Source organism: Notechis scutatus, chromosome 13 (assembly GCF_049901735.1).
Source record: "Notechis scutatus isolate UNSWTSFEM ecotype Mainland chromosome 13, rNotScu1.2, whole genome shotgun sequence".
Classification (NCBI taxonomy): domain Eukaryota; kingdom Metazoa; phylum Chordata; class Lepidosauria; order Squamata; family Elapidae; genus Notechis; species Notechis scutatus.
The window spans coordinates 13,886,914-13,914,350 of NC_142021.1; the positions used below are offsets into that span (position 1 = coordinate 13,886,914).

Consider the following 27,437-nt stretch of genomic DNA (forward strand, 5'->3'; position numbering starts at 1 on the left):
ATCACCTTTGTTGTTTGTGTTAATTTTGGAAGTGCTAAACAGAAATATTAGAGATGAAAAGAATATAAAAGGAATGAAAATCAAAAAGGAAGAATTTAAGCTGCAAGCATTTGCAGATGATCTGGTTTTCATCTTAGAAGACCCTTTAGAAACAGCATCAAAATTGATAGAAAAGATAGAGACATATGGAAAGGTGGCTGGTTTGAAAATAAATAAAGATAAGACAAAGATCTTGACAAAGAATATGCTATTAAGACAAAAGGAAGAACTGGCAGACCTATTGAAAATTCAGGTCACGAATAAGATCAAGTACTTAGGGATATATTTGACAGCAAGATGTAGTACACTAAAAGAGAATAATTATATTAAACTTAAACAGCAGATAGTGCTAGATCTGGCGAAATGGGAAAATTTACAACTGTCACTAATAGGGAGAATTTCAACAATCAAGATGAATATATTACCCAGAATTTTATATTTGTTTCAAACAATTCCAATTAGGCTTGGAAAAGATTACTTTGAAGATTTAAATAAAATTGTGTTGAAATATATATGGCAAGGTAAGAAAGCGAGAATAAAGTTAAAACTTTTGCAAGATGCTAGAATTAGAGGAGGATTTGGTTTGCCTAATTGGGAGTTGTATTATCAAGCTACAAATCTGATGTGGGTTAAGGAATGGATAACACTAAGAAATACTAGATTGTTGACATTAGAAGGACATGATTTATTGTTGGGGTAGCATGCTTTTTTATGGCATAAAGGAACTAAAACACAGGGGTATTTTAGAAGACATTATATACGGGAGTCTCTGTGGTTAAACTGGGAAAAGATTAAAAGACAATGTTATTTGAAAATTTCAGTCTGGCTATCGACTATTGAAGCATTTTCTTATCCTATAATATACAAAAAGGAACAAACAGTTAGATATGGTGAAATATTAAATGAAAAGGGTGAACTCAAATCTATACAAAAACTAGAGGAACAAGGTATAAAGATGAATTGGTTTTCATATGCGCAAATACATTCAAGGTATGATAAAGATTCTAAAATGGAAGGTTTCTATGATAAATTGACTGATTTAGATAAGATTTTGACAGGTACTGATGAAAAGGTGATTAAAAAATTGTATGGATATTTATTAGAAATTACATTAGAAGAAGAACAAGTTAAAGAAACTATGATTGCTTGGGGGAAGAATTTTGGATATGGGATTGAGAGAAATGGCAAAAATGGTGGTCTCAAAATTATAAAATGACAATGTCAACAGCATATAAAGAAAATTTGTATAAGATGTTTTACAGGTGGCATTTCCCCCCAACAAGAATAGCAAGAATGTTCAAGAATAAATCCGAAAAATTTTGGAAATGTCATCAGACACCTGGCTCATATTACCATATGTGGTGGACTTGTGCGGATGCTAAAAAATACTAGACAAAAATCCACATGTGGTTGGAAAAAATGCCAAAAAAATATATAGACTTGAAACCAGAGATATTTTTATTGGGAATTTTACCTGAAACTTATAGTAAAGACTTGAAATACCTGATTGTAAATGTATTAATAGCGGCTAGGATTGTATTTGCCAAAAACTGGAAAAATGAAAAAACACCATCACAGGTGGAAATCATTAAGAAAATATTGGAATGTGCTGAAATGAGTAGATTGACATTTGAAATTAGAGAACAAGAGGATAAACAATTTTATAAAATTTGGGATCTATTTTATCAATGGTTAGACAATAAAATACAGTAATGAAATATGTAGACTTTTAGAAAATAATAAATATATAAAGATGTACTTCTTTCTTATTATATCTACAAAATGATTTTAGGATAGATTTGGGATGATAATATGAACTGTTATAAAACAAACTAAGTAAATTATGGTTATCTTGTAAAACATGAATGAATAAAAGTATAGTCAAATGATTGATTAATAATGATACTAAGGTATTTAATTGTTGATTGACAATATGAGATTATATGTAATGTAATTGTAATTGAATACTGCGAAATGGAAGCACAAAACAATTTGCAAACCAACCGGCACACTGTATGTATACATATGGAAGATGGCTTGATGTTTTTATGTTTTGTTTGTTTATGTTTGTTTTTAAAAACCAATAAAAACTTAAATAAAAAAAAAAGATGTGAGGGGCTTGGCCAGAGATGCTTTCCTGAGGAGGGTCTTCCAAGGCTTCCCCAGGGGATTTAGGATTCAGGCACAACAGGGAGCACTAGAACCTTCTGGCAGCTCCCAAAGGGGAGACTGGCCCCAAGCAGAGACAGGTGGGTTAAACATGTTGAAGCCAATTTGTGAGCATGTGCTATCCCTTCCTTGCATATGCAACAAGACTTCTGTTCAAAATGAAACTAGAAAACCGAAGTGGGTAAGGACATACACTTGGAAGGGTTCATTACCAGCAGCTGATTTGCATTCAGCTTTTAAAACCAGCACTATTTCTTATACTTTCGCGTGGTCTGGGGGTTATCAAACTTTTCAAGGCGGGGGGGTGGGTTGGGGGTGGGGGCGTCGGGTTGGAACGCTCCCATGAGGGGGGGGGGGGGGGGGGGGGGGGGGGGGGGGGGGCGCCCCCCCGGGTTTTTTGCAGACGGGGGGGGGGGGGGGGGGGGGGGGGGTGTGGGGGCTTTTGCGGTTTTTGGGGGGTTTTTTTCTTTTTTGGGGTTTTTTTTTTTTTGGTTTTTTTAGAGGGGTCAAGGCCGGCGAGGGGCTTCCCCGCCCGTGCCGCCCGGCCGTCGGGGGTTTTTCCCTCCCCCCTCTGGTGGTCGCAGCCCCGGCGCCCGTCAGCCCCCCCCCCCTGCCGCCCGCGGTTCCGCCGTTCGCGCCGCCTGTGGTGGGGCTACGTGACTCTTGTAAAAAAAAAACAAACAGCTGGATGCATGAAATTTCACCACTTGAACAAGCTTATGTGTCTTAGGGTATCAGAGTCGGCTTCCTGCCAGGTATAAACCGGACATGGTAGACTGTGACCAACAAATGCTTCTGGAACTACACCTCAGTCACTGTCCAACGTGTTGCAAGACTTCTGATTATTTTCACCGCAAAGATTTAATGTTCCTGCTGCTTTAGATAATTACAACATTTTAAATTGCATCCAATCCCTGCAATGGACTGTGTTGTGCATAGTTCTCCAGATGTTGCTAAGCTATAAAGTATTTATGAAGTTTATTAAAGCTTTAGTGCTGATTGAATTTGGATGGCTCATAATATAAAAATAACTCAAATATAACAAAATGAAGAGAATGAGGAACTAAACAAAATGGCAAAGCCACAAAGTACATCAGGCTGCACAGTGTGTAACACAAGGACACACATAATCTAACCAGGAGGCTCCAAGCAACATATGCCAGGCCTGGGAAATCAGCTTTGGGGCTTTTGGGATGACCCCAGGGACTCATTCCAGCTGTTAGGTGCCATGACCGAGAAGGGCACATTTTCTGGGCCCTCAAAGCTGGCTGCCAAAATGGCTTCCTCGTTGCCTGCACCTGATTTTGGCTCACCGTTTGCCAAACAGAAACGGGAGAGGTTTATTTTGAAGAATTCCTAAGGGAAGTGGGAGGGGTAAGGAATGCCTTCTGTCACCTGAGAAATGATACCCATCAAGGGCAAACTCCGAGAACTGTTCAAACAGCGCAGAAAGTTTTCCCAAAACAAAAGCATGGCATGTAATTGGTGGAGAATAATTCGTGGGTGGCCCAGGTAAGAAAAGGTTGGTTTTTTTTAACCTATTCCAGTTTTCATGGGAAAGCCTCGGAACCAGTGGTGGGACTCAACCAGTTTGGTGAGTGTGCACTTTGCATGTGTGCGCACCATTTGAAAACCATCTTCTCCTGTAAGCCCTGTGTGTAACACAACTGTGCTGCGCGAAGCAGCTGAGCTTGAAAAAGCAGGAAATAAAGGACAGCCTAGAGCCCGGGCAGGTGGGTGGGCAAAACACAAGAACAGAAGATCATCGGAGCTAACAGGTTCCCTCTCAGCTGAGCTACCAGTTCGGGAGAACTGTGCCGAACCAGTAGAATCCCACCTCTGCTCAGAATTGACTTGGCTTCTGCTGTACCTAGATGGAGCTTTTGATAAAGTTTTACTCTTTTTTTAGAATGTGCCAACTGGGATGGCTGATGTTGACCTCGTTTTATTGAGGGGACCCCACTGCCAGCTTTGCCAGGAGTGGGAGGCACTGGACTTGAGCAACGCCTGGCAATCTGCAGCTTTTTCTTAACCTTGAGGGCCTGAGACAAGCTAAATGGTGATGGGACAACAGGAAGCCAAGAAACCAAACACTACCTATCCGGACTAGGCGATCACATACCAGGAACTGCGGCCTCCCCAGGGCTGTGAGTTTGATGGCAGAGAAACCGTCTTCCGAGCTTCCTCCTAAAAACAACAACAAAGTTAGGGCTCAGGGCCTTCGGGGTGCAGAAAGACCATCAGCCGAAGGGGCCTCTGAGCAACTTCTCCCCAGGAGCACTTTAGCCACCCTGTCCTGGAGACTGGGGAGGTTAGGAGCCACTCCCGGCTTTCTGGAAGCTTTGGGACAGATGACCCCAGAGTAGGAACTCCCTCAATCTAGACTGGGGTCTCCAACCTTGGCAACTTAAAGACTTGTGGACTTCAACTCCCAGAGTTCCTCAGCCAGCAAAGCTGGGAGTTGAAGTCCACAAGTCTTCAAGTTGCCAAGGTTGGAGATCCCTGATCTAGATCTCCTCTGAGCACATTGGCTTCCACTAGCACAGTGATCCCCAACCTTTTTTACGCCGCGGCCCGGTACCGGCATCAGCTGTGCGCGCGGCCGGTCCGGCATCAGCTGGGCGCCGCCATCTTTTTTGATGAAAAGCGTGCTTCGGTGAGCTTTCTACCCGGAAAAGCTCACCGGAAGCACTTTTTCATCAAAAAAAGATGGCGGTGCCCAGCAAGCCAGCGGCCTGGTAGCAGTTGTTCCGCGGAACGGTACTGGTCCGCGGACCGGTGGTTGGGGACCCCTGCACTAGCAGAACTGAGCAGGGAAGTTGCCAAGAAAACCAGCAACAAGTTTGGGGGCAGCCAAAGTGGAGGAGACGGTTCCCAGGTCTGCTTGGATTCCAGCTCCCCTCATCTCTCCTCCCATTGGTTTGGTGGGGTCCCAACCTTTTCTATACGCTGCACCCCTAGAATGCTTCCAATATATTCTTTCACCCCTTACAAAAATAATTGTATGAATATAATTATGCACATGCACTATCATTTTGAAACTTCTAAACCCAAACTATTGAAAACTTTTGCACCCTCTGGAATATCGTCTTGCACCCCCAGTTGGGAAACCCCTGTCCTTGGTCATCATCTAGGTCAAGGGTCTTCCAACTTGGCAAGTTTAAGACTTGTGGACTTCAACTCCCAGAATTCCTGAGCTAACATGACTGGACAAGAGTATATTCATGAACTGGAATAGAGCTTGGTAACAAGGTCAGCAAATGAATAGGCATAGCAACTAAGTCAGCCAATGAGGACTGTTTGGAAACTGAAACTAGAAGTAGCCAAGGCATGGCTCCATATTAAACTCTGCAGCTCTGAAGCTATGTTAAGCTCCGAGTCTGTCTGTTGAAAATGAAACTGCTTCTCTCCTATTGCTTGCCTGCAGAACTAAAGTGAAACTGGAAGTTCTCTCCCTGTTCTCTGTGCTGCTGAAGTTACCTGCAACATGTTTCTGTCTGAGTTTGCTCCATGTTGGAGAAATCTACAACTGGTATTGTAAAATCTACTTATTATGTTTATAAAGATGTTAAATGAAGCATCAGCCATCTGTGTTTATTTTTCTGGTGCTGAATTGATGCTGCAAAACTCTGAACAGAATTCTGGGAGTTGAAGCCCACAGGTCTTAAAAGCTGTCAAGGTTGAAGACCCCTGATTCAGGGCCACACGTCTGCTCATCCCAGCTTGGAAGGCTGGTTCTACGTGTGTGTGTGTGTGTTTCCTGCATCCTTTTGCCCTTCGCGTGAGAAGAAGCACCTTTGATTTGTGGGGGAGGCTGACCTGCCCCCCGCCGAAGGCTTCTCACCTGAGGCCTCGATGCATTTCAGGAACGTCTCCATGTGCCGGTCGCATTTGGCTTCATCGGCGTAGAAGTAGGTCCGGGCGCCAGTGACACCATCCCGCCGATCCCCAAACTTGTGATGGACGCTGTAGCGCTTCTCTCTCTGCTCTGGGAAGGACAGACAGCAGGGAGGGAAACCCCCTTAGCCCCAGAAGCTCCAGCCCCTTTGGACCCCAAAGCCATGCCGAGCCCCCTCCCCTCCAAGCAATTTTATGAAATGCTCAACCGAGAAACCTGGATGACCATCCTTGCTAGTTATTGTCAGGATTCCAGCAGTTACCCCCATTTAAAGCTCGAGTCTTGAGCCAAATTTCCAAAACTTAAAAAGGATTTATTGAGAGTGAACATGTCCGGCACTGCCTGGGTGTAGCCGACTCTGAGACACATCATTCATTGTCACCCTTGACCCTGTTTTCCCTCCACCCCCTGGGTGTATCATAATTCATATTCTCCAATATGGACACATCCATAGCCAGGAGTCATCAATCATGCTCTAGTTAGAATTTTGCACGGCAGAATCTTCAATCACTTAGTTACTATCTTTGAGAACATTTATGGAATGCACTTTTGGTTTCCAAACTGCTGCACTGCTCCCCCCTCCCTTTCTGTTGGCAACTCTAAAAAGACCATAGAAATATTTTATGAGTTGACAGTTATAATGGTTTAAATTGGTTGCTTTTTTGCGGGGTGTCTCCTACATGGGCTAAATCTGCTTACACTCCTGAGATGGAGCAAACTCAGCCAGGCCAAAGGGTGACCATGCCTGGACCAGAGGCATCCATTTGGGGCCTTCAGAGTCTCTCGCAAGGAACCAGGGCCAACCAGTTAGCCCTTCGGGTCAGTTTTTCTCTGAGCACATTTGGGAAGCTGAAGGAACAAATAGTGTAGCTGGTCAACTCGTAAATCATTCCTAGGCCTGTTTCCGAGTTGCCATAAGAAGGAGGGTGGGGGGGAGAAAGGCCCGAGGGAGCTGTGTGGCAGATGAAGGCCAGAAGCACATTCCATGCTTATCTTGTGGAGGTTGTAGCCTAGGCTACTGGATCTTCTCCCTGCGAAAATCCTTCACTGGAGAGTGTGATGGATGACACCCAGCCCATGAATGTGTTTCATTGGCCTCTGGCCCCACAGCTTCTTCTGGGGCTCCCTGGGGGCTCCCTGGTCAGCAGCCCTTGGTCAAAATGTCTATGTAGATTCTCCATCATCCAGGTCATGTTGACCCCCAAAGGCGCTTTTTTTTTTCAAGAGGCATAACTGGACTTTTTGGTTTTTCTTTGAAGAAGTTTCGCTTCTCATCCAAGAAGCTTCTTCAGCTCTGACTGGATGGTGGGGAATGGAAGGATTTAAATTCCTTGCAGACAGCTGGTCATTTGCATCCTTTTTAGAGAGTCATTGAGGCCACTTGGAGGCTTGTCTGTGTCCTCAGGGTCACCTGAGTAGTGAAAATGGGTGTGGAGCCTTCTTGAAACAGCTGAAAGGATTGTGTTGTAGACTGGAGATAGATGTCATATCCCTCCCCATCTGTTGAGAGAGCTGTCAGGTGACCCTGACTATACAGATAAACCTCCAAGTGGCCTCAGTGACCCTCTAAAAGGATGCAAATGACCAGCTGTCTGCAAGGAGTATAAACCCTTCCATTCCTCACCATCCAGTCAGAGCTGAAGAAGCTTCTTGGGTGAGAAGTGAGAGAAAAAACCCCCAGAAAGTCCAGTTGCCTCTTGGGAAAAAAAAGCACCTTTGGGACCCTTGATCAAAAGCAACCAGAGAGTAAATGTTGCCTCTTGGCTGCAGGGGCAAAAAAGCAACAAGGCCCAAATCTTGCTAGCTCCCCACCTGCACCCCCAACAGGACAGACTGGAGACCCCCGAACAAGTGGTGGGACGTTAAAAGAGGGCAGGGCATTCTGCAGCAACTTTACTTACTGCCTGTCTCCTTCTCAAATGCAGAGATGCAGGAGCTGGGAAGGAAGGAAGGAAGAAAGAAAGAAAACTTTTTTACTTTCTGCCATGTGTCTCCGGGATAATGCATTCCAAGCCACTCACTCTGCAAACACTAAACGCAGCCCAGACAAGGGGACCACAGCTGGCCAGAGGCAACCGGAAGAGTTATGTGATGATCCAAAGGGACGTGGCACAAAGGCAACACAGTCAGATGATCAACAAGAGTCCCTTTATTAGCTCCAACTTTGCCCCCATTGTCCAGGTTACCTTCGGGCTGGAAAAAAACTCTCCCAGGAACAGCCTTTGACTGCAGAAAATTCAGTCTAAAACATGATCAACACAAACTGTAACTTAAAGTCCAAATAAGCCAAACTGAAGTAATTAGTTTGGCAGGGCAGGAACAAGAATTTCAGGCTTGAAGGCATGGCAAAACTCACACAGTTGGGAAGATGTCAGGAACACAGATAAGCCATGACAACACAGGATAAAGTCACTTTTGCTCCCAGCAGCCTGCCACACACAGCCTGCCTTTCTTATCAACTGTCTTCCCAGCTGTGGCTAATGAAGGGAATCAGGGCCCTTTCCTCTCCCTTAAGCCATGCAACCCACGTTGCTCCCTTCTCCATTCCTCCCTGCGCGCCCTAGGATGAAGTTCCTCTGAAGTTCCTTTGCCTTGTTCTATCTCTCCCTTGCTCTGCCCAGATGGACTTTGCCTTTCCCCAGCCTCCTCCACAGCCAACGGAGCCACACTCCCACTCTCCCTGTCAGCTGTTCGACTTCCACCTCGGAATCAGACTCTGACAGAGGCATGACAAGTTAGGACTGGAGTCTGCTAGCCTAAGTTACATGTAAATTTGGCAAAATCAGAATATGTGGGATTTGCGGTCAAATTCTCCAGAGCTTAACAAGGAAAGGGTTATGGCAGAAGTCTCCAAACTTGGCAACTTTAAGACTTGTGGACTTCAACTCCCAGAATTCTCCAGCTAGCATAGCTGTAAAAATAAAGTAAAAAATGGGACTACTTTGTGTCAGCTTTGGACGCTTCCACGCTGCCATTTTCTTAAGCCTGGGAAAATGGGAGGGGGGAGAATTTCTTGGAATGTATGTGGTTAGACATAATAGCATTCTTCTTCTAAGTCAAGGTCATGTCATTTCTGCACCTGGGTGAGAGGACGTCTCAAGTTGGGACGGATGGTGATTGGGGCATGTGATGCCATGATGGGTGCAGGGGGTGGATTTGTAATTTTTTACTTATTGCAAGGAAACCTGGAACTTTCAGATTCAGGATTTCCCAGATGTGCCAGTTTACTACTCTAATAAAAAGAACCTTGGAGAGGATGTCTGTCTCGGAGTTATTATTTGGAGTGGAGGTTTTCTGGAACGCTGACACTTTGCTTGGAAGGTCACAGCGTTCCGTGTGCCTTTGAAGGTGTTTACTCATGCCGGCCACATGACCATGGAGACGTCTTTGGACAGCACTGGCTCTTCGGCTTTGTAACAGAGATGAGCACCGCCCCCTAGAGCTGGAAATGACTAGCACATATCTGTGAGGGGAACCTTTGCCTTAAGGCCCCAGAGGTCTTCTGGAAGGAATCCGAGATTTAGTTGGACTGTAGTCTTCACATTGGAAAGCAGAAAACAGAGTGGAATGTACAAGAAGAGGGATGGCGGACGGAAGAAGGGGGCAAGGAGAGCCAAAGCCACAGCCACAGATGGAGACTCTCCTCAAGTGAAGCCTATTAGGCCAAAGCAAAAAAGCTCCAGGGAGCTTTTGGGGAATTTGAAACCAGAGGAGTTGTAAGAAACTTGGGCGGTTCATTCCCTCTAACTAACCAGAAGTCTTGTGACTCAGAGGAACTGCTGTTGGACTTTGCAATGCTTTGCCTAAGGCAGATTAAGGGGTGTGTGTGTGTGTAAGCGAGGGAGTTGGCTGTCCCTCCTCCAATTCCACTTCCAAGGGCAGCTGCTGCATGACGGAGCATCTGTGTTGCAATTCCCCCCCCCCCCCCATCCCCAAGTCTATTCCACAATGTTTTCAGTGAGGTTCCAGAAAGGATCTTGGCTGGCCGGTTAGTTTCAGAATAAAGGTCTTACCAGATGTTGATTAAATAGCAGCATTCCAGTATTTGAGGGGCTGCCCCAGAGAAGAGGGGGTGAAATTATTCTCCAAAGCATCAGAGGGGAGGACGAGAAACAAGGGATGGAAACTAACCCAGGAGAGAAGCAACCTGGCATTCGGAAGAAACTTCCTCACAGTATAAGGACAATCAACCAGTGGAACCGAAGTGGCCTCCAGAAGTTGGGGATGCTCCAACCCTGAAGATTTTAAAGGAAAGACTGGATATCCACTTGTCTCCAACTGTAGAGGGTCTCCTGCTTGAGTAGGGGGTTGGACTAGAACAGTGGTTGCCAACCAGTGGGATGGGGACCACTGGTGGTCCGTGAGAAAATTTTGGTGGTCCACAGAGAAATGTACTCCCAAAGCAATTAATCCAGGCTGCGCGGGAACACAAGGCTGCACCACCCACATGGCCCATGGGAGCATGTCGCTTGCATTGCGAACAACCTGAGGGGGAGGGGGAACTTGCCCCACGCACCTCGCCTGCCCACCGGGCTGCTTCTTTCCGCTTCTTTCTTCTTCTGCTTTTGGCTGCACACAAGGAAAGCAGCAGAAGTCTTTCTTCCTGTCCCCCAAACTCCGCCAGAAAGGAGTGTTTGGGACCCTGCGAGGCCTCCTGCTCCAAGAGGCTGTGTCGGCAAAGACTCATTTCTGGCGGAGTTTGGGGGAGAGAAAGAAAGACTTCTGCTGCTTCTCTTGCATGAAGCCAAAAGTCTCTCTCTCTCTCTCTCACTTACCAACATCAGCAAGCCACCGTCAATCAAAGTTCATATTAGTGGTCCACAGGACTTAAAATGATGAGTTTGGTGGTCCCTGAGGTCCAAAAGGTTGGCGGCCCCTGGACTAGGTAACCTCCAGGGTCCCTTCCAGCGGTGTTCTGATTTGATTCCTGAGCTGTGGAGGCAACGGTTCCTGCGCTCTTGAAGGTTGGGCCAGGTCAGGACAGCTCAGCACGGAACTAGCCCCACATTTGGGAGCCTGGACTGACTGGGAACTACAGGCTTCATGGTTTGAATAGCTATTTTGAGCATGAGCTTCTCTTTTTCTCAATGTCCTGTTGTTGTTGTTTTTTTCAGTGACACCTTATTGAACGAATTCCAAGAATCCCAAAGTGTGCCCTTCATTTTCGGTTCTAATAAAAGACGCCATATAGCTGTGCTTTGCACATTTTTCCCCACAGCTCTACCTACTTTTCAAGGTAACTAAAGGTTGTGGGTTTCCCAGCAACTTGGCAGCAAATGCTGGCTGATGGGCCAGCCCAGAAGTGACTAAGTGCCTGATGGCCCTTGACAGGAGCTGTCAGTGTCAGGGCGTGCCTCTATTTACTCTGGGGCAGGAAAAACTGCCTGGAAAAGTGTCAGGGAAAGCTCCGATTCAGTTAATCAAGAACTTAATACCTAAAAATGCAAACTTCCCAGGAGGTTTAGTGAGCTAAACAAACAATAGAGGCTTTAGGCAAACTTATTTCAAAGACAAAACTACCCCAAAGTTAGCAGGGTAGAAGAGAAAAATCTTTGTAAAGCGTCCCTTTGTATCCCACCGGGGGGAAAAAAATTCCTGCTCCAGAAGGGCCCCTTAATTCAGTGCATTTCCAGCTCAGACAAGGTTGAAGGGTCGTTGGTGCTCTCTCAGCTTGGTTGGTTTTTTTTGCAGATGTTTGACTAATCAATCAGAATGGAGCTGGAAGGGACCTTGGAGGTCCTCTAGTCCAACCCCGTTCAAGCAGGAGACTTTATACCATTTCAGACAAGCGGCTGTCCAGTTGCTTCTTAAAAACTTCCAGTGATGGAGAAGGAAGGAAAGAAGGAAAGACAAGGAGGGAGGGAGGGAGGAAGAAAGGATAGCAGAATAAGAGTTGGAAGGGACCTTGGAGGTGATCTAGTCCAGCCCCTGTTCAAGCAGGAGACCTTATACCATTTCAGACAAGTGTATCTCCTGTCTCTTCTTAGAAACCTCCAGTGATGCAGCACCCACAATTTCTGGAGGCAACTTCTGTTCCACTGGTTAATTGTTCTTAATGTTAGGAAGTTTCTCCTTAGTTCTAGGTTGCTTCTCTCTTGGATTAGTTCCCATCCATTGTTTCTTGTCTTACCTTTGGAAAATAGCTTGACCTTTTCCTCCTCTCTATAGCAGCCCCTCAAACACTGAAACATTGCTATCACGTTACCCCAAGTTCTTCTACCCTAACTAGGTAACATCAGCAGCGCATGAAATGTCTGCAAGAAAACAGCCCAGCTCGGAGAGCACCAAGGCCACCTCATTTCAGCTACAAATACTCTCCTTTATTGGTAGGAAGATCACCCGATGGTAACCCTCACGGCCAAGGGTAATTCCTCCCGCGCTGAAAGGAGATCTTTTGGGGATCTTGCAAAAGGAACGCCGAAATGCCTCCCTGGAGTTCAGGTGGCATAGAGCACCAGGCTTGCCAAGAGCCGGATTAACTGATCTCACCAGGCCAGGCAGAAAGAGGAGCTGGATGAAGGAGGATCCCCGCTTTGCACATGCTTCTGGCAGCTGCCTCGTTTGCGTAAGGGATCTGCCTCCCCCGCAGCCAATCGGGGCGAGGGGGCATGCCACCCCTCGGCCAATCGCAGAGCGGGAAGGCTGCTTGTCAAGGCACAAGGAACACCCCGTGTCCCAAGAAGAACAAAACATTCATCTTGTGACGCAAAGGCGGCGAGGACTCTCAGGCTTTCCTCCTGGGCAGGGCGCAAGCAAATTCCCAAGGGGGGGGGCTCCCTCCCTCCTTAATCAGTTCCTGCTTCCAGATTACACTGCAAACCAGCCCGTCTCCAGGGGGAGAATGCAAACAGGAAGCACAAGCGCCCAGAACAAGCCGTTCCCGAGGCCCCGAGCAAAATCCAGGGGTGACCTTGGTAAGCTCCTCCGAGCAGCTGCATTTGTCAACCCAAGGTGCTTTTTAAGATCATACAAAGTATTAACAGATTAACAGAGCTGGAAGGGACCTTGGAGGTCATCTTGCCCAACCCCCAGAACACCATTTCTGACAGATGGCAGTCCAGTCTCTATTAGCATCGCTTTATAAATCCTTAGTAAGGCCACACCTGGAATACTGCACATTTGATCACCACATTAGAAAAAAAAGATGTTGAGCTTTGGAAAAATATGCAGAGAAGAGCAACAGAGATGATTAGGGGACTGGAGGCTAAAAAGTAGGAAGAACGATGGCAGGAACTGGGTATGGCCAGTCTAGAGGAAAGAAGGACTAGAAGGAACATGACAGCAATTCTTCCACTATTTGAGGGGCTGCCACAAAGAGGGGAGTCAACTTATTCTCCAAAGCCCCCAAAGGCAGGACAAGAAACAATGGATGGAAGCTAATCAAGGAGAGATGCAACCTGGGATTAAGGAGGAACTTTTTAACAGTGAGGACAATGAACCAGTGGAACAGCTGGCCACCAGAAGTTGTGGTTGCTTCATCACTGGAGGTTTTAAAGAAAAGACTAGACAGCCATTGTCTGAAATGGTGTAGGGCAGGGGCTCCCCAACCTTGGGAACTTTTAAGACTTGTGGACTTCAACTTCCAGAATTCCTCAGCCAGCTATGAGGAATTCTGGGAGTTGAAGTCCACAAGACTTAAAGTTGCCAAGATTGGGGACCCCTGGCTTAAAGCATTGGTTCAACCAACCCACTGAGCTCCAGCAACTATAGTCTGTTCTCTAGAGAGGCCAGACCCTGGGGAATTCTGGGAGTTGAAGTCCACAAGTCTTAAAGTTGCCAAGTTTAGAGATCTCTGGTGTAGGGTGTGAACAGGGGGTTGGATTAGAAGACTTCCAAGGTTCCTTCCAACTCTATTCTGCTAACTGGGCTACCAAATACGATAGCTTGGCTTTGGATTACTTGGGTGTTGAGTGGGTGAGCGCTTGCCTCTTGTGCCTGCTATTTCTAGGGTGGGGGGCAGAGGTCAATCACACTCTCCAAACTGGTCTCTTCTGTTGGCGGCTTTCAGTATATAACCGACTGTGCAACCTTTCATGTCCTTCAGGACTCAGCAAGGCACAAAGTGAGCCGGTCGTAAAAATGGAATATGCACCTGTGCTTTCTACTCCTCCCACCCCTATTGGCTCACAACCATCCTGCAAGGTAGGAGAGAGAGTAAGGAAGACAACCTTGACCGAGACATGCAGGAATTGGTTCCTAGGCAAAAGGGGGTACAGCTTTTATTTTTTTTAAATTTAGGGGTGGCTCAGGTAGACACTATGTCAGCTTTGGAAGCCATATTGAGACCAGATGCTTCCACACTACCACATTTTGAGCCTGGAAAAATGGGAGGGAGGAATTTCTTGCAGTGTATGTAGTTAGACATAACATTCTTTTTCTAAGTCAAGGTCATTTATTTCTGCATCTGGGTGAGAGGATGTCTCAAGTTGGGACGAATGGTGATTTGGGGCATGTGAGGTGATGATGGGTGCAGGGGTGGATTTGTAGGTTTTACTTATTGCCAGGAAGCCTGAAACTTTCAGACTCGGGATTCCCCAGATGTGCCAGTTTAACTATCCAAATAAAACAACTTTTGAGAAGAAGTCTGTCTCGAAGTTGTTATTTGTTGGAGTGGAGCAGGGGTGGGATTCAATTTTTTTAACAATCGGTTCTGTGGGTGTGGCTTAGGTGGTGGACGTGTCTTGGTGGTCATGTGACTGGGTGGATGTGGCCAACTCAATATCACTCACATTGAGGCATGCATCTTCTCGCCTTGCCTCTCATGAATGTGGGGATGCTGCAGCAGTCGTAAGTGTGAAAAATGGTCATAAGTCACTTTTTTCAGTGCCATTGTAACTTTGAATGGTCACTCCACACAAGCAAAGTACCAGCAAAGGAGGGAAAAATAACTCCAGAGATGTTCCTGAGACAGGAAGTCTAGTCCTGCCAAGAATGTAATAAGGGTTAACAGAGAGCCAGTTTCTGTAAGCAACCCCAGAATGTTTCCTTCCTGTCTTCCTTACAGGATTAGGCCAGTAATTTCTTCTAACAACTGGTTCTCCAAACTGCTTAGAATGTTAACAACCAAATAGGTGTGAACTGGTAGAATCCCACCCCTGGAGTGGAGGTTTTCTGGAACGCTGACACACTAATTCACTGGAGTACAAGAAAAGTGAGGAGGAGACCGAATCAAGACTGGCAAGATTCCTGTCGGCTTGGGAAGCCCTATTCCACGCTGCCACATAGCCTGAGAAAGCGGGAGGGGGTGATTTCAATTGAGTAGTTCTAAGTAGACAAAATAAAATTCTTTTCTTAGTTCAAGGTTCTTAAGTGTGGTGCAGCATGGAAAAAAAGGATCTTACACTGGGACGGAGCGTGATTGGTCCAGGTGATGTGATGATGGGGGAAAAGGGGATGGTTTGTAGGTGGAGACGTTGTGGGAAGTCCGGGAAACTTTTAGTTTCGAGATTCTACAGATGTGCCAGGTGCTATTCTAATAAAGGTACTTTTGAGGTTATGCTTGTCTCGGAGTTACTGATCGGAATGGAGCTTTGCTGGAATGCTGCCAATTCCATCATTACAGCCCTTCTCCAGTCAAGTCTTCTTCGTCTTCCCTAACCTTTCCTGTTGGGTGGATTTCCTGGTCAGGCCCACCGAGTGGGGCCGAGAAGTAGCATGGACTGGGGAGAGTGAGGTCCATGGAGAAAACAGGATCCAAATCTCCCACTACCCAATCAGCTCTTGGGCTGGGAGGTAGGAGCGACCCAGAGTCCCCCAAGGACCTTCTGTGACCCGGGGAGGGGTGTTTCCTCTCACCCTGCCCACATTGGCAGCATTCCTGGAGAAGTGCCACGTGGCTGGAAACATGAAGCCCTGATCCCTTTATGTAATTCTCTTCCCAGCATGAGGCAGGTTACAGGAAGTTACACAGCTCAGAATTACACAATATCATATCATTGGAAGGAACGCTTCTATAGTCCAACTCCCTGCTGTTCCACTATTCTTAAATGTAATGGAGCACTAGGTTGGATCTCTCCTTGATAAGTTTCCATCCTTTATCTCTTGTCCTGCCCTCAGGTGTTTTGGAAAACAGGTTGACCTCCTCTTTGTCCGAGACAGAACACTGAAAGAAGCTATCACGTCACCCAAGTCCTTCTCTCTTCAGAAGCTTGGTTTCTGCACTTCTTTCCAACCCCTTCAAGAGCTGTGGCCCAACTGTCCCTCCCAATGACAGGAATGTCCTGCGGCTTTTCTCTCTGCTCTAACTTTGACCTGTTTTCAAACTTGATCTTTCTGTTGCTGGTCTTTCCTCCTGTTTCTGTTTTGGAGAATTATCCTGCAGTCAAACTTTACCAACCAAGCCCAGCTCCCTCTAACATAATTTCATTCTAAGAAGCTATTGGTCAGAAAAACATCAACCCCCTCCCCTCAAATCGCAGATAGGGCAATGCAATATCTCAGTGGTTAAGATGCCTGGCTTGTCAGGTGGCAAATTGACAGCCCAGATTTAAGACCAAGCGTCACACGTCTTTGCCCAGCTCCTGCCCACCTAACAGTTCGAAAGCACACAAATGTGAGTAGATAAATAGGTACCACTTCAGCGGGAAGGTAACAGCACTCTATGAAATCATGCTGGCCACATGATCGTGGAGATGTCTTGACAGCGCTGGCTCATGGGCTCAATATGGGACAGGGGTTGCCAACCTTTTGGACCTCAAGGACCACGAAACTCATAATTTTAAATTCCATGGACCAAAGTCCCTGGGAAAATCCCAAAAAAACATCTGCAGGAAAATTCCCCACCCCGTTTTCCTACTGATCGATCATTCTTTATTTGGGAGCACAGGATACCATCTCCAGCTGAGTTCTCAGGGAGGGTGGGGAGAGAGAGAGAGAGACTTTTGGCTTCATGCAACGAAAGCAGCAGAAGCCTTTCTTTCTCTCCCACCCCCCACCCCCCACCCAAACTCCACCAGAAATTAGTCTTTGTCTTGGAGCAGGAGGCCTTGCACGGTCCCATAGACTCATTTCTGGTGGAGTTTGGGGGGGAGAAATAAACTTTTGCTGCTTTCCTTGCATGCAGCCAAAAGCAGAAGAAGAAAGAAGCAGCCCAGTGGCCAGGCCAGGCGCGTGGGGCGAGTTGGGGCGAGTTCCCCCACTCTGCCCTTTCCCCACTTCCCCTCACTACCTTGTGTGGTTCGCAATGCAAGTGATGCAAGCCTTGTGTTCCCGCGGGCCGTGTGGGCGGCGCAGCCTTGTGTTCCTGTGCAGCCTGGATTAAATGCTTTGGGGGTTACATTTCTCTGCAGACCACCAAAATTTTCTCACGGACCACCAGTGGTCCCCAGCCCACCTGTTGATGACCACTGATATGGGAGATGAGTGCTGCCCCCTACAGTCAGCATCAGCTAGTGCAGGGGTTCCCAACCTTTTCTATACCCTGCACACCTAAAACGCCTCTGATATATTCTTGCACCCTTTACAAAAGTAAATAATTATATGCATATAATCATGCATATACTTTTGAAACTTCTAAACCCAAGTTTTCGCACCCCCTGGAATATTGTCTCACACCCCCAGGTTGGGAATCCCTGAGCTAGTGGAATAAAATCTGCAGGAACTCCTTCCCTTCCACATCGCCTTTGGGACCCCCTGCCCTGCTTTCCTCATACTTGCAGTGCTACAGACTGGCCTGTGCTCCTCTTTTAAATCTCACCAGCATTGCTCTGGGCAAAGGTAGCACTTGCTGGTGCCAGGACAACAGATGCATTTGTCTTAAAAAACACAAGCATCATTTGTAGAACAGCCTGGGACCAGTTTGCAAAGGACGCAGAAGAAATCTCGGAGAATCTGAGAAAAAGGCAGAGAGAGAGGAAAACGGGCACCACCCCCAGGGCATGCGCGGAAGCTCTTCCTCCACCTTAGTTGGGATAGAGGCCCCAATGAAGATCCGTCTTGTAGACACAATGGTCTAACCCAGGGGTGTCAAACTCAAGGCCCACCAGCCGGATCCAGCCTGTGCTTTGCTTAGATCTGGCTCGCAGGGCTACCCTGGGAACTGCAAGGGAGCATCCTGCGGTGCCTCTGCCGGAGAGAATAAACCTCAGGAGGGTCACCTGCGCAGAAGTGGGATTCAGCCAATTCTGACCGGTTCTGGAGAACTGGTAGCGGAAGTTTTGAGTTGCTCGGAGAACCGGCCAATCCCACCTCTGACTGCCCCCCGCCCCCTTTATTCTCCGCCTCCCATTGAGTCCCAGCTGATCGGCTGGCTCTCCTTTGGTTGCCCTGCACAGGAGAAAGGAGCTGGAAAGCAGGCTAGTGGAGTGGGGAGGGAATGGAGATTTTGCAGTAAGCTTTCCCTGCCACACCCACAAAGCCACGCCCACCAAGCCACGCCCACAGAACTGATAGTAAAAAAAATTGAATCCCACCACTGCATCTGCGGCCCTCCCGAGCTCCGTTTTCACTGGCAGTGGGTTACAGGCGGCCACCCCAGCCAGAAATGGAGCTTGGGAGCCTGTTTTTGCTGGCAAAGCACTCGGGCTGCCATAGGCGTCACAAGTGACGTCAAGCTGGCTATGCCCACCCCGCCCCCCTCCCCGAGGTCAAACACAACACTGATGCGGCCCTCAATGATACCCCTGGTCTAACCGGTTCCACGGTATAACGAACTGCAGGTTCGGCCTTCACCTCCTCCCTTCACCCGCCCCGCTCCAACCACCTTGTGGCCTTGTGGGAAGAAGGAAAAGATCCTGGAGGGATGCCTCAAGGCCCCAGCAGCTCATGGTCCCTCTGACTCATCACAGAAACCCAAGGCTCTCTTTGCAGGAGAGATAAGGCCCCGGAAAACTTGACTGTTACACATCATTGGAATAGTCCCTGCAGATTAATTGCTGGGGCACTCCTTACAGTTCTGGAGTGAGGAGGAGTGCCGGAGGAGGAATACACCTCCTTAAAAAGACCTTGATCCAGCTGGCAGCCCCTCGTAAGCGCCCCTTTCCAGGGTTACAGGAGAAGATGGCCAACAGTTTTGAAGGTGGAAGAGGGCTCTATGCCCCAACGGCAGATAAATGGTAGAAGCATCTTCTAGGAGAAGGAAAACCTTGATTTCAAACTCCACTGCCTTGTAGCTATATCTATTCGTGGAAAAGGCTTCAGGAGTTCAAGGCAAAATCCGGAGCTGGAGTTCCGGAAGCAGTTTGTGACCGTGTATAATCACGTTCTGGTAACTCCTGCGATGCTCTGCCGTTCCATCAGACTATTTCAGTGATGTGGAGGGGGGAGACCTGCTGCTTGGGTAACAGTTTATCCTCCATATTAAATTACGCAGGCCTCGTGCTCTGGAGAGGACACTCCAGCTTTGTATAGAGCTGTGATGGCAAACCTATGGTACATGTGCCACAAGTGGCATGCAGAGCCATTTGTGCTGGCATGCGAGCTACAGGCAAACTTACCTCATCGTGCATGCGTGTGCCTCACAGCTGATTTTTTCGGTTGGTTTGAGGCCTTTTTCGGCCTCCCAGAGGCTTGGAAAAAGCCTCTGCAAGGCTTTTCAGGATGAATTATAGGCCCGTTTCATCACTTCCTGTAATACTGGAAGTGACAAAATGGGCCTATAATTCGTCCTGAAAAGCCTTGCAGAGGCTTTTTCCAAGCCCCTGGGAGGCCGAAAAAGGCCTCAAACCAGCTGAAAAATTAGCTGTGCAGCGAAGTGCAGGTAAGGAGGTGGCAGGGGGTTGGTGCATGCGCAGGGGGCATGGGGGCGCACATTGCATTCTGGGTGCCGGCACACTAGTGCGTGCGCATAATTTTTCTCACAGGAGCCCAAAAAGGTTAGCCACCACTGGCATAGAGCATGGAAACAACTCCTTCCATCATCCCTATTTTCCCAATCCTCCCCCAAACCAGCCCTTCTCTCTAAGCCAACACCTCCTCTGCCATACCCCCTTTCATATGTAATGGGCAATGACCTCAACTTCCCCAAATGAGAGAGAGACGGGCACCACTTGGCACACAGACCAGCCCTCCCCTTCCCTGCTGCCGGTTGCCACACCAAAAGAGTTTCTTACTCTAGTTCCTTCTTCTTGGCCTCCTCACTGGTCAGGTCTTCCTCCACACTGTAGTCCAGCACGGAGCCCACGCCATAGGCACGGTTGCGCCGGATGAGAGGCTTGATGGCTTCCTGGTCTTCTCCAGCCACAAACTGCCCATAGAAGGTCAGTTTCATCAGCTTCTCGAAGAGCTTCTGGCCCAGCAGCTTCTGGCCGAGGTGCATCAGCTATGGAAAGGAAGGGGCAGTCACAGGGCTGCTTTCTCACTTCAAACTCCCCCAAGAGGAGCCTCAAGTCCACTCAGATCCAAGTACCCCTTTTCCCAAGGCTCTTCAAACTTGGCAAGTTTGAGACTTGTGGACTTCAATTCCCAGAATTCCTGAGCTGACGTGACTGGAGGAGGAATTCTGGGAGTTGAAGCCCACAAGTCTTCAAGCTGCCAAGTTTGAAGAGCCCTAATCACGGTATGAAAAAGAGAAAGAGTCGGGAATTAATATGCAGGATTCGGTATTAGATAAAATCCTATTAGGGCCAGAAGATAAATAAGGAGAATCATCATCATCCATGTAATTAGAACAGCAAGGATAATATTTGCCCAGAAATGGAAGGCTAGAGAAATTCCTAGTGAAGATGAGGCGATAGACAAGGTCTTGGTATGCGCTGAAATGGATAGATTGACACTGGAACTGAAGGACAAGGATGAATCAGAATATTATATAATATGGAACAAATTCTATTGGAGGGAAATGAAAGGGAGTTCGCAAAATAGAAAAGGAACAAAGGATTGGTAGGAAGGGTATGACAGATTATATGCCTTAACTGAAATGCAACTGAAAGGAATTAAAATGTATAAAGACTTAATATATACAAATGTTCAAAATATTTAGAGTATATAACATAAGATGGATGACAAAAATGTATATCAAAGAAGTCCACCACGTTCAATGTTTTTTAAATATTGTATTGAATAAAAAAAAATTTTTTTTTTGAAAAAGTTTGAAGAGCCCTGCCTTTTCCCATAAAGGGAAGACTGGCGCCTGGACAAATTATATCCGGGATTGCTGGATCAAGGGATGAACACTTGAAGTGGTGGAAATGTGCCTCCTGCAAGGAAGAACTTGTCATCCATCTCTGACCCAGGGGCATGTCATTTCTCAGGAGGCCCTAAGCAGCCAGAAAGGACCTGGGAGTCACCAGATTGAATTCATCTGGGATGACAGATTAACAGATTTGGAACGGTTGGAACCCCCAAAGAACATCAATTCTTTTGTAAAACAATCCCCCACAGTTTCTTAGGAAGAATAATTTCTAGAGCTGTCACTGTGCTAATAAAGGTAGATTTCAAGCTTGGCCTTTTGAAACTCCACCCTAAAGTTGCTTCTTCCAAACTTCTCACCCTCCTTTGGGTTGCTTGCAAAGAGCATGGTTCACGGACTGCTGTAATTCTGGGGAACTTTCAAACCGGGAGAAACCTCGGCGGCCAACCCCGCTTTGACAGCCCAACATCTCCCCAACACCCCCGCAGATGTCCCGTACAAGAAAAAGGGGAGCCTTGCACCCGATCTTCAAAATCTCCCAAGGAGGGGACAACTACCCGTCGTTAAAGCTCCTCCGTTATACGAACACGGAGTACTTAACAGCCTAGGGTACCGATTAACAGATTAGTTGGAAGGGACCTTGTAGGTCTTCTAGGCCAACCCAAGCAGGAGACCCTACCCCATTTCTGACAAAGGGCATCCCGATCTCTTCCAGATCATCTTTTTTTTTCATCCTTTGGGAGATTCATCAGTAACATCAGCCTAATTTTAAGCAAAAGGCAGACTTTTCTTTCTAGGCTGAGATAGACTGCCTCTGAAGAGGGAGGCTCCGAAAGGGGCTCCGATCTCGCTTCCCTTTCCCCTCGCCCGATCAGCTGCTCTTCCGGGAAAGGAGAACCGGCCGGGATCCTCGCCTCACCTGCTCGGCGCGCTGCACCAGCGGCTCCAGGGCGCAGAGGCGGAGCACGAGCAGGCCGCGAAAGAGCTCGCCGCTGGTCTTGCTCCGGAAAGCCTCCCGGGCGTCGGAGAAATTCACCGCCCGAGGCTGGGTCGGCGGCGCCGGGCGCTGGCGGAGATGCGTCCCGTGCGCGGGGACCTCGTCCGGCGGGACGGCATCCTGGTCCGGGAGCGCCGGAGCCGGAGCTGCGGCCGGAGCGGACCGCGAACGGCTCGAGGCGACGAATGACCGGGCAGCGCGCAGAGACCCGCGAGAGAAGAAGCCGCAGCAGCCACGCCCGGCCATGCCCGCGAACGATGGAAGGACGAAGCGGCGGCCGGGCGCGCTTTATATAAGGCGCCGCGTCCCGCTAGCAGCGCCCACTAGCCGGTGGGAGCGTTTGATTGGTGGCTCGGGCCGGCCCGGGCCACGCCCACCGCGGAGCTTGACAATTGTTCTCCGCTTCTTCCAGGCACACCCACCCCAAGCCCCGCCCCTCTGCTGCCCCCGCCCCGCCCCGCCCCGGGCAATCCAGGATTGCGCAATCCCGCCTGGAGCCGCCACTCGGGCGGCGATGCCTCGCAGGGCGGCTTTGCCCAATTTGGTGCCCTCCGGACCGGCCTGGGTTGGCCAAGAACCGCGCCCCGTTGGCCGCTTGCCGCGGAAAAAGAGGAATCCCCGCTAGGGAATGACTCAATCAGACATCTCTCCCTTCCACCACCCCCCGTGGAAGCTCCCTACGGGCAGCCCCAGTGGGAAAGTTTGCGAAAGATACAGGGGGGAAATGGCTGCGGCGCCCCCTCCCCCCATCCGCGCCCCCTCCCCCTCCCCTCTGGACTTTTGGAAAGAGCTTCCTTCTGGCGGTTGGAATGCGGGATTGCAGGCTAATTGGGCTCACTGCCAGCAGTTCGATTCTCAGCGATGAAGGTCGTCGACTCAGCCTTCCCTCCTTCCGAGGTGGGTAAAATGAGGACCCAGATTGTTGGGGGGCCAGAGGCTGACTCTGTAAACTGCTTAGAGAGGGCTGGAAAGCACTGTGAAGAGGAATATAAGTCTAAGGGCTATCATTTTTCCTTCCTTCTTTCCTTCCTTCCTCCCTCCCTCCCCCTCCCCCCCTTCCTTCCTTCCTTCCTTCCTTCCATGGTGCACAGTGATTACAATGCAGTATTGCAGGCTAACTCTGACTCAGCCTTTCATCCTTCCAAGGTGGGTAAAATGAGGACCCAGATTGTTGGAAGCAAGAGGCTGACTCTGTATGCTCCTTGCACACCTGACAGACAGTCAGGCCTATCTAACCAGGTGGGCAGGATCTGTTCTCCATCATTAGAGGCCTTCAAGGGCAGCCATTTGTCTGGTATACGGTCTCTTGCTCGAGCATGGGGGGGGGTCAGACTAGAAGACCTCCAATGTCCCCTTAGGGCTGTCTTGACCCTGTTTTGGGCTGGGGGCACCTTGCGCATCCCCTTGGATCCTGTCTTTGGCCACGACGGCCTGCTGCAGTCTTCTGCCACCGAAAACGGAGCTCTGCTTTCACTGGCAGAGGGCTATCAAAACAAACCAAAACCAAAACCAAAAGGTGAGGGCCGGTCCTTTGCTTTTTCCAGGGTGGCCCCCGTGGGCCAGATCTAAGCACTGGAGTTTGACACCCCTGCTTTAGAGGGCCTGCAAGGGAAAAGAAAACACCTAATGGCAGAGGGGAACGATCTAATTCACATTTTCTTCAACTTGGGCGGTTGGATTCATCGTGAACAACTCAAGTATGAGTTTCAGTATAGCAAAAAGTAAGGTTTTAACATTCTAGGCAAGGTAAGCCAACCTAGGCTGAGCTGATGGGGTAGCTGGAAGAGGTGGGGGATTGGGTGGGTAGGGTCAGAAGCCTGGAATCCAGCCACGCCTCCAGTAGATCTGATTGCCCCAGGTTTGGCTTTCTTTGGAGCTACGACAAATAATCTCTCCTTCTCCTCACTTGCCAGAGTGGAAAAAGAACTAGAAGGAAAGGGGGGAAATTTTTTGGTGATCTCTTCTCCAAGTGGTACTTGGCAAGCTTGCGAGCAGATCAGGCAAGTCCTGGCAGAAAGGGAAGGTCAACTTGTGAGGCAACGCTGCAAATCACACCACTTAAGAATCAATAATAGAGGTTATTTGAAATTTCATGCTACCCAACCACAAGGTGATTTCTGGATTGTTTGGGTCCTGGCAGAGCTTCCCTCCATCCCTTGGAGAGGAAACAGATCCCAACCTCGCTGCAACACTCATTACAAACAGGTTGAAGTTGCATCATCGTGGCTGCCCTCTTGACTTTTTTGAGCATAATTTGCGGGCCACCCTGAATGGCTGTGTCCTTCTTTGTACTCAAAGGTTTGGGGAAGAGATGGCTATGGGCCTCTTCTGGCATCCTGGTAAGTTGCATTAACAGAGGGATTCAATCAAGATCACATGAGGTTCTAATACCACTCTATAAAGCCTTAGTAAGGCCACACCTAGAGTACTGCATCCAGTTTTGGTCACCACACAATAAAAAAAGTAATTGAGACCATAGAAAGAGTGCAGAGAAGAGCAACCAGGATGATTAGGGGACTGGAGGCTAAAACAGTCAGAAACGGTGTAGGGTCTCCTGCTTGGGTGGGGGGGGGGGGTTGGACTAGATGACCTACAAGGTCCCTTCTAGCTCTGTTAATCTGAATCTATCTAAGATGATCAAAGGCCTGGAGGCTAAAACACACGATGAATGGTTGCAGGAACTGGGCATGGCTAGTCTAGTGAAGAGAAGGACCAGGGGAAACATGAGAGCAGTCTTCCAATATTTGAGGGGCTGCCACAGAGGGGAAGGGGTCACACTATTTTCCAAGGCACCCAAAGGCCAGACAAGGAATCATGGATGGAAACTGATCCAGGAGAGATTCAACCTGGAAATAAAGAAGAAATTTTCTGACAGGGAGAACAATGGAACTAATGGAACAGAAGTTGCCTTCGGAAGTTGTGAAAGCTTCCATCACTGGAAGCTTTCAAGAAGAGACTGGACTGCCATTTGTCGGAAAGGGTGTAGGGTCTCCTGCATGGGTGGGGTGGGGGGTTGGACTAGATGACCTACAAGATCCCTTCCAACTCTGCTGATCTGTTAAATCTCAGAACAATAGTTATTCTCAACAGGAAGACTCACAGAAGTAAGTATTGGGATTGCAGGCCACCTGATAATGTCCATGGGGAGAAGGAATGCCGAGTGCCTGGGGACTAGAACTGTCCTTCTGGCAGAAACGGAGAGGGCAGCCTGAGCAGAGAAGAGGTGCCAACCCCACCAGGCCCTCAATGGGCAACCACCACCCCTTCTTTCCAACTGCTTTCCTGTCTCCTTTTGAATGCAGATCAAGAAGAGGGATGACTTCTCTGCTGGGACTGGTTGTTTTTTTTTGCACTGGAGAAGAGAGAGAAATGATGTAATTGCCTAAATTGATTCTTGGAGGCAAAAGGCTTTTATCAAATTCACCTTTTCCTAAACCCATTGAAATCCCACTAGCAACTGAAGGATGGACCAAGGCCAAAACAGTGGAAGAAGGACTTCCATAACTGACAAATCTGCTTGGTGTGTGTGTGTGTGTGGCCAAAGCTGGGGGTCAGGGATCGACCGGTAAAGGTTCGAGAGGCTGGAATCTTGAAAAGCCACGTTCCAGCTGGCAACTGTTTGCAACGTCTATCCTCCCAGCTGTAAATCAGGACAGCCTCTTGGTCTCCTTGGGACTCCTCCTCCTCCTCCCCCTGAGCCTGGGATGTAAGAGAATAAGTTGACCTGATCCTCTCTGTGGCAGCCCTTCAAAATATTTGAAATTTTGGGCTTGGACAACCTTGAACTACGCTGAGTAGTACACAAAATTATCTGCTACAACGTCCTACCGTCAATGACAACTTCAGCTTCAACCGCAACAACACAAGAGCACACAACAGATACAAACTTAAAGTACATCACTCCAAACTTGATTGCAGAAAGTATAACTTCAGCCATAGAGTGGTCAATGCCTGGAATGCACTACCTGACTCTGTTGTTACATCCTCTAACTCCCCCCCCCACTCCTTTACCCTTAAACTATCCACTATTGACCTCACCCCATTCCTAAGAGGTCTGTAAGGGCTGTGCATAAACACACCAGCGTGCCTCCCGTCCCTGTCCTATTGTCCCCATTTAATCGTACCTATTTTCTGCATTCTTACTCATGTTTATACTTATACCTATTATCTTGTAAGTGTTTGACAAATCAAATAAATAAATCAAATAAACAAAATACTGGAAGACTGCTATCTTGTCTCCCCTAGTCCTTCTTTTCTCTAGACAAGCCAAACCCAAATCCTGCAGCCATTGGATCCCAACTTTTTATTCTCCTAAATTAGCTTGGGATTGTAGTTACCATTTTTGTGTTTTAAAATGCTCATCAAAGGGCAGAATATATGATTTCATTAGGGAGGCATTCCAAATGGATGATTTGATTAGGGAGGCCTTCAAAACAGCAAACAGTATTCAGAAAGGGAACTCTAAAAATATTCAGTTGTTTCTGAAAATAGAAAGTAATCAGGAAGCAGCTCAGCACAGAAACCGCAGAAATAATGAATTTGATTCACAAACTTCAAGAGGTTGTGTCTGTTCAGATCAGATAATTAGCTTCTAGGCACATACATTAACCCAAACTTCAATGAATCCACTGATTACATTAAGGGTAAAATAGGGCAGGTGTGCCCTTTCCCATATTTTAAGATGCCTTCGCTCTCTCACAGAAACAGATATGTATGTGTGCATAAAAATATACTGTGAAAATGAAATCAATCCCAAGCAATACAGAGGAATTCTGTGTTAGGCAGAATGAGCATAATTTAAACTTCAGGATTAGAGAAAACAGATTTTCTAATTTGGGCTGCAAGAAGTCACTAGAATGTGGTGGAGATAATGCAACTATAAATCTACCTGTAATTTTTTGCCTCTTCATCCAAATCCCTGCAATTTGCAGTGCTGCATACAGAACCATATCAAGCTAATACAATCCTGGGTTGTATAAACAGAGGCCTAGAGACAAGATCACGTGAAGTATTAGTATCGCTTTATAAAACCCTAGTAAGGCCACACCTGGAATACTGCAACCAATTTTGGTCACCACGCTACAAAAAGAGATGTTGAGACTTTGGAAAAAGTTCAGAGAGGAGCAACTAAGATGATCAAAGGCCTGGAGACTAAAACATATGAAGAAAGGCTGCAGGATTTATGTATGGCCAGTCTAAAGTAAGGAAGAATTAGGGGTGACATGATAGCAGTGTTCCAGTATTTGAGGGGCTGCCACAAAGAGGAC

The 27,437-nt window shown here is 47.7% G+C and overlaps 1 protein-coding gene across 1 annotated transcript in view; it reads right to left on the minus strand.

Moving 5' to 3' along the window:
* Positions 1-22,552, minus strand: part of PRODH (proline dehydrogenase 1) — a 58,185-nt gene extending 35,633 nt beyond the window's left edge. Inside the window, exons 1-5 of the mRNA XM_026684018.2 lie at positions 22,093-22,552; positions 20,155-20,363; positions 8,008-8,042; positions 6,053-6,196; positions 4,331-4,395 (exon numbers count right to left, since the gene is read on the minus strand). Coding sequence (XP_026539803.1) covers positions 4,331-4,395; positions 6,053-6,196; positions 8,008-8,042; positions 20,155-20,363; positions 22,093-22,416 — 777 coding nt within the window. The 5' untranslated portion in view covers positions 22,417-22,552. The remainder of the gene's footprint in view (positions 1-4,330; positions 4,396-6,052; positions 6,197-8,007; positions 8,043-20,154; positions 20,364-22,092) is intronic.
* Positions 22,553-27,437: the final 4,885 nt, after the last annotated feature.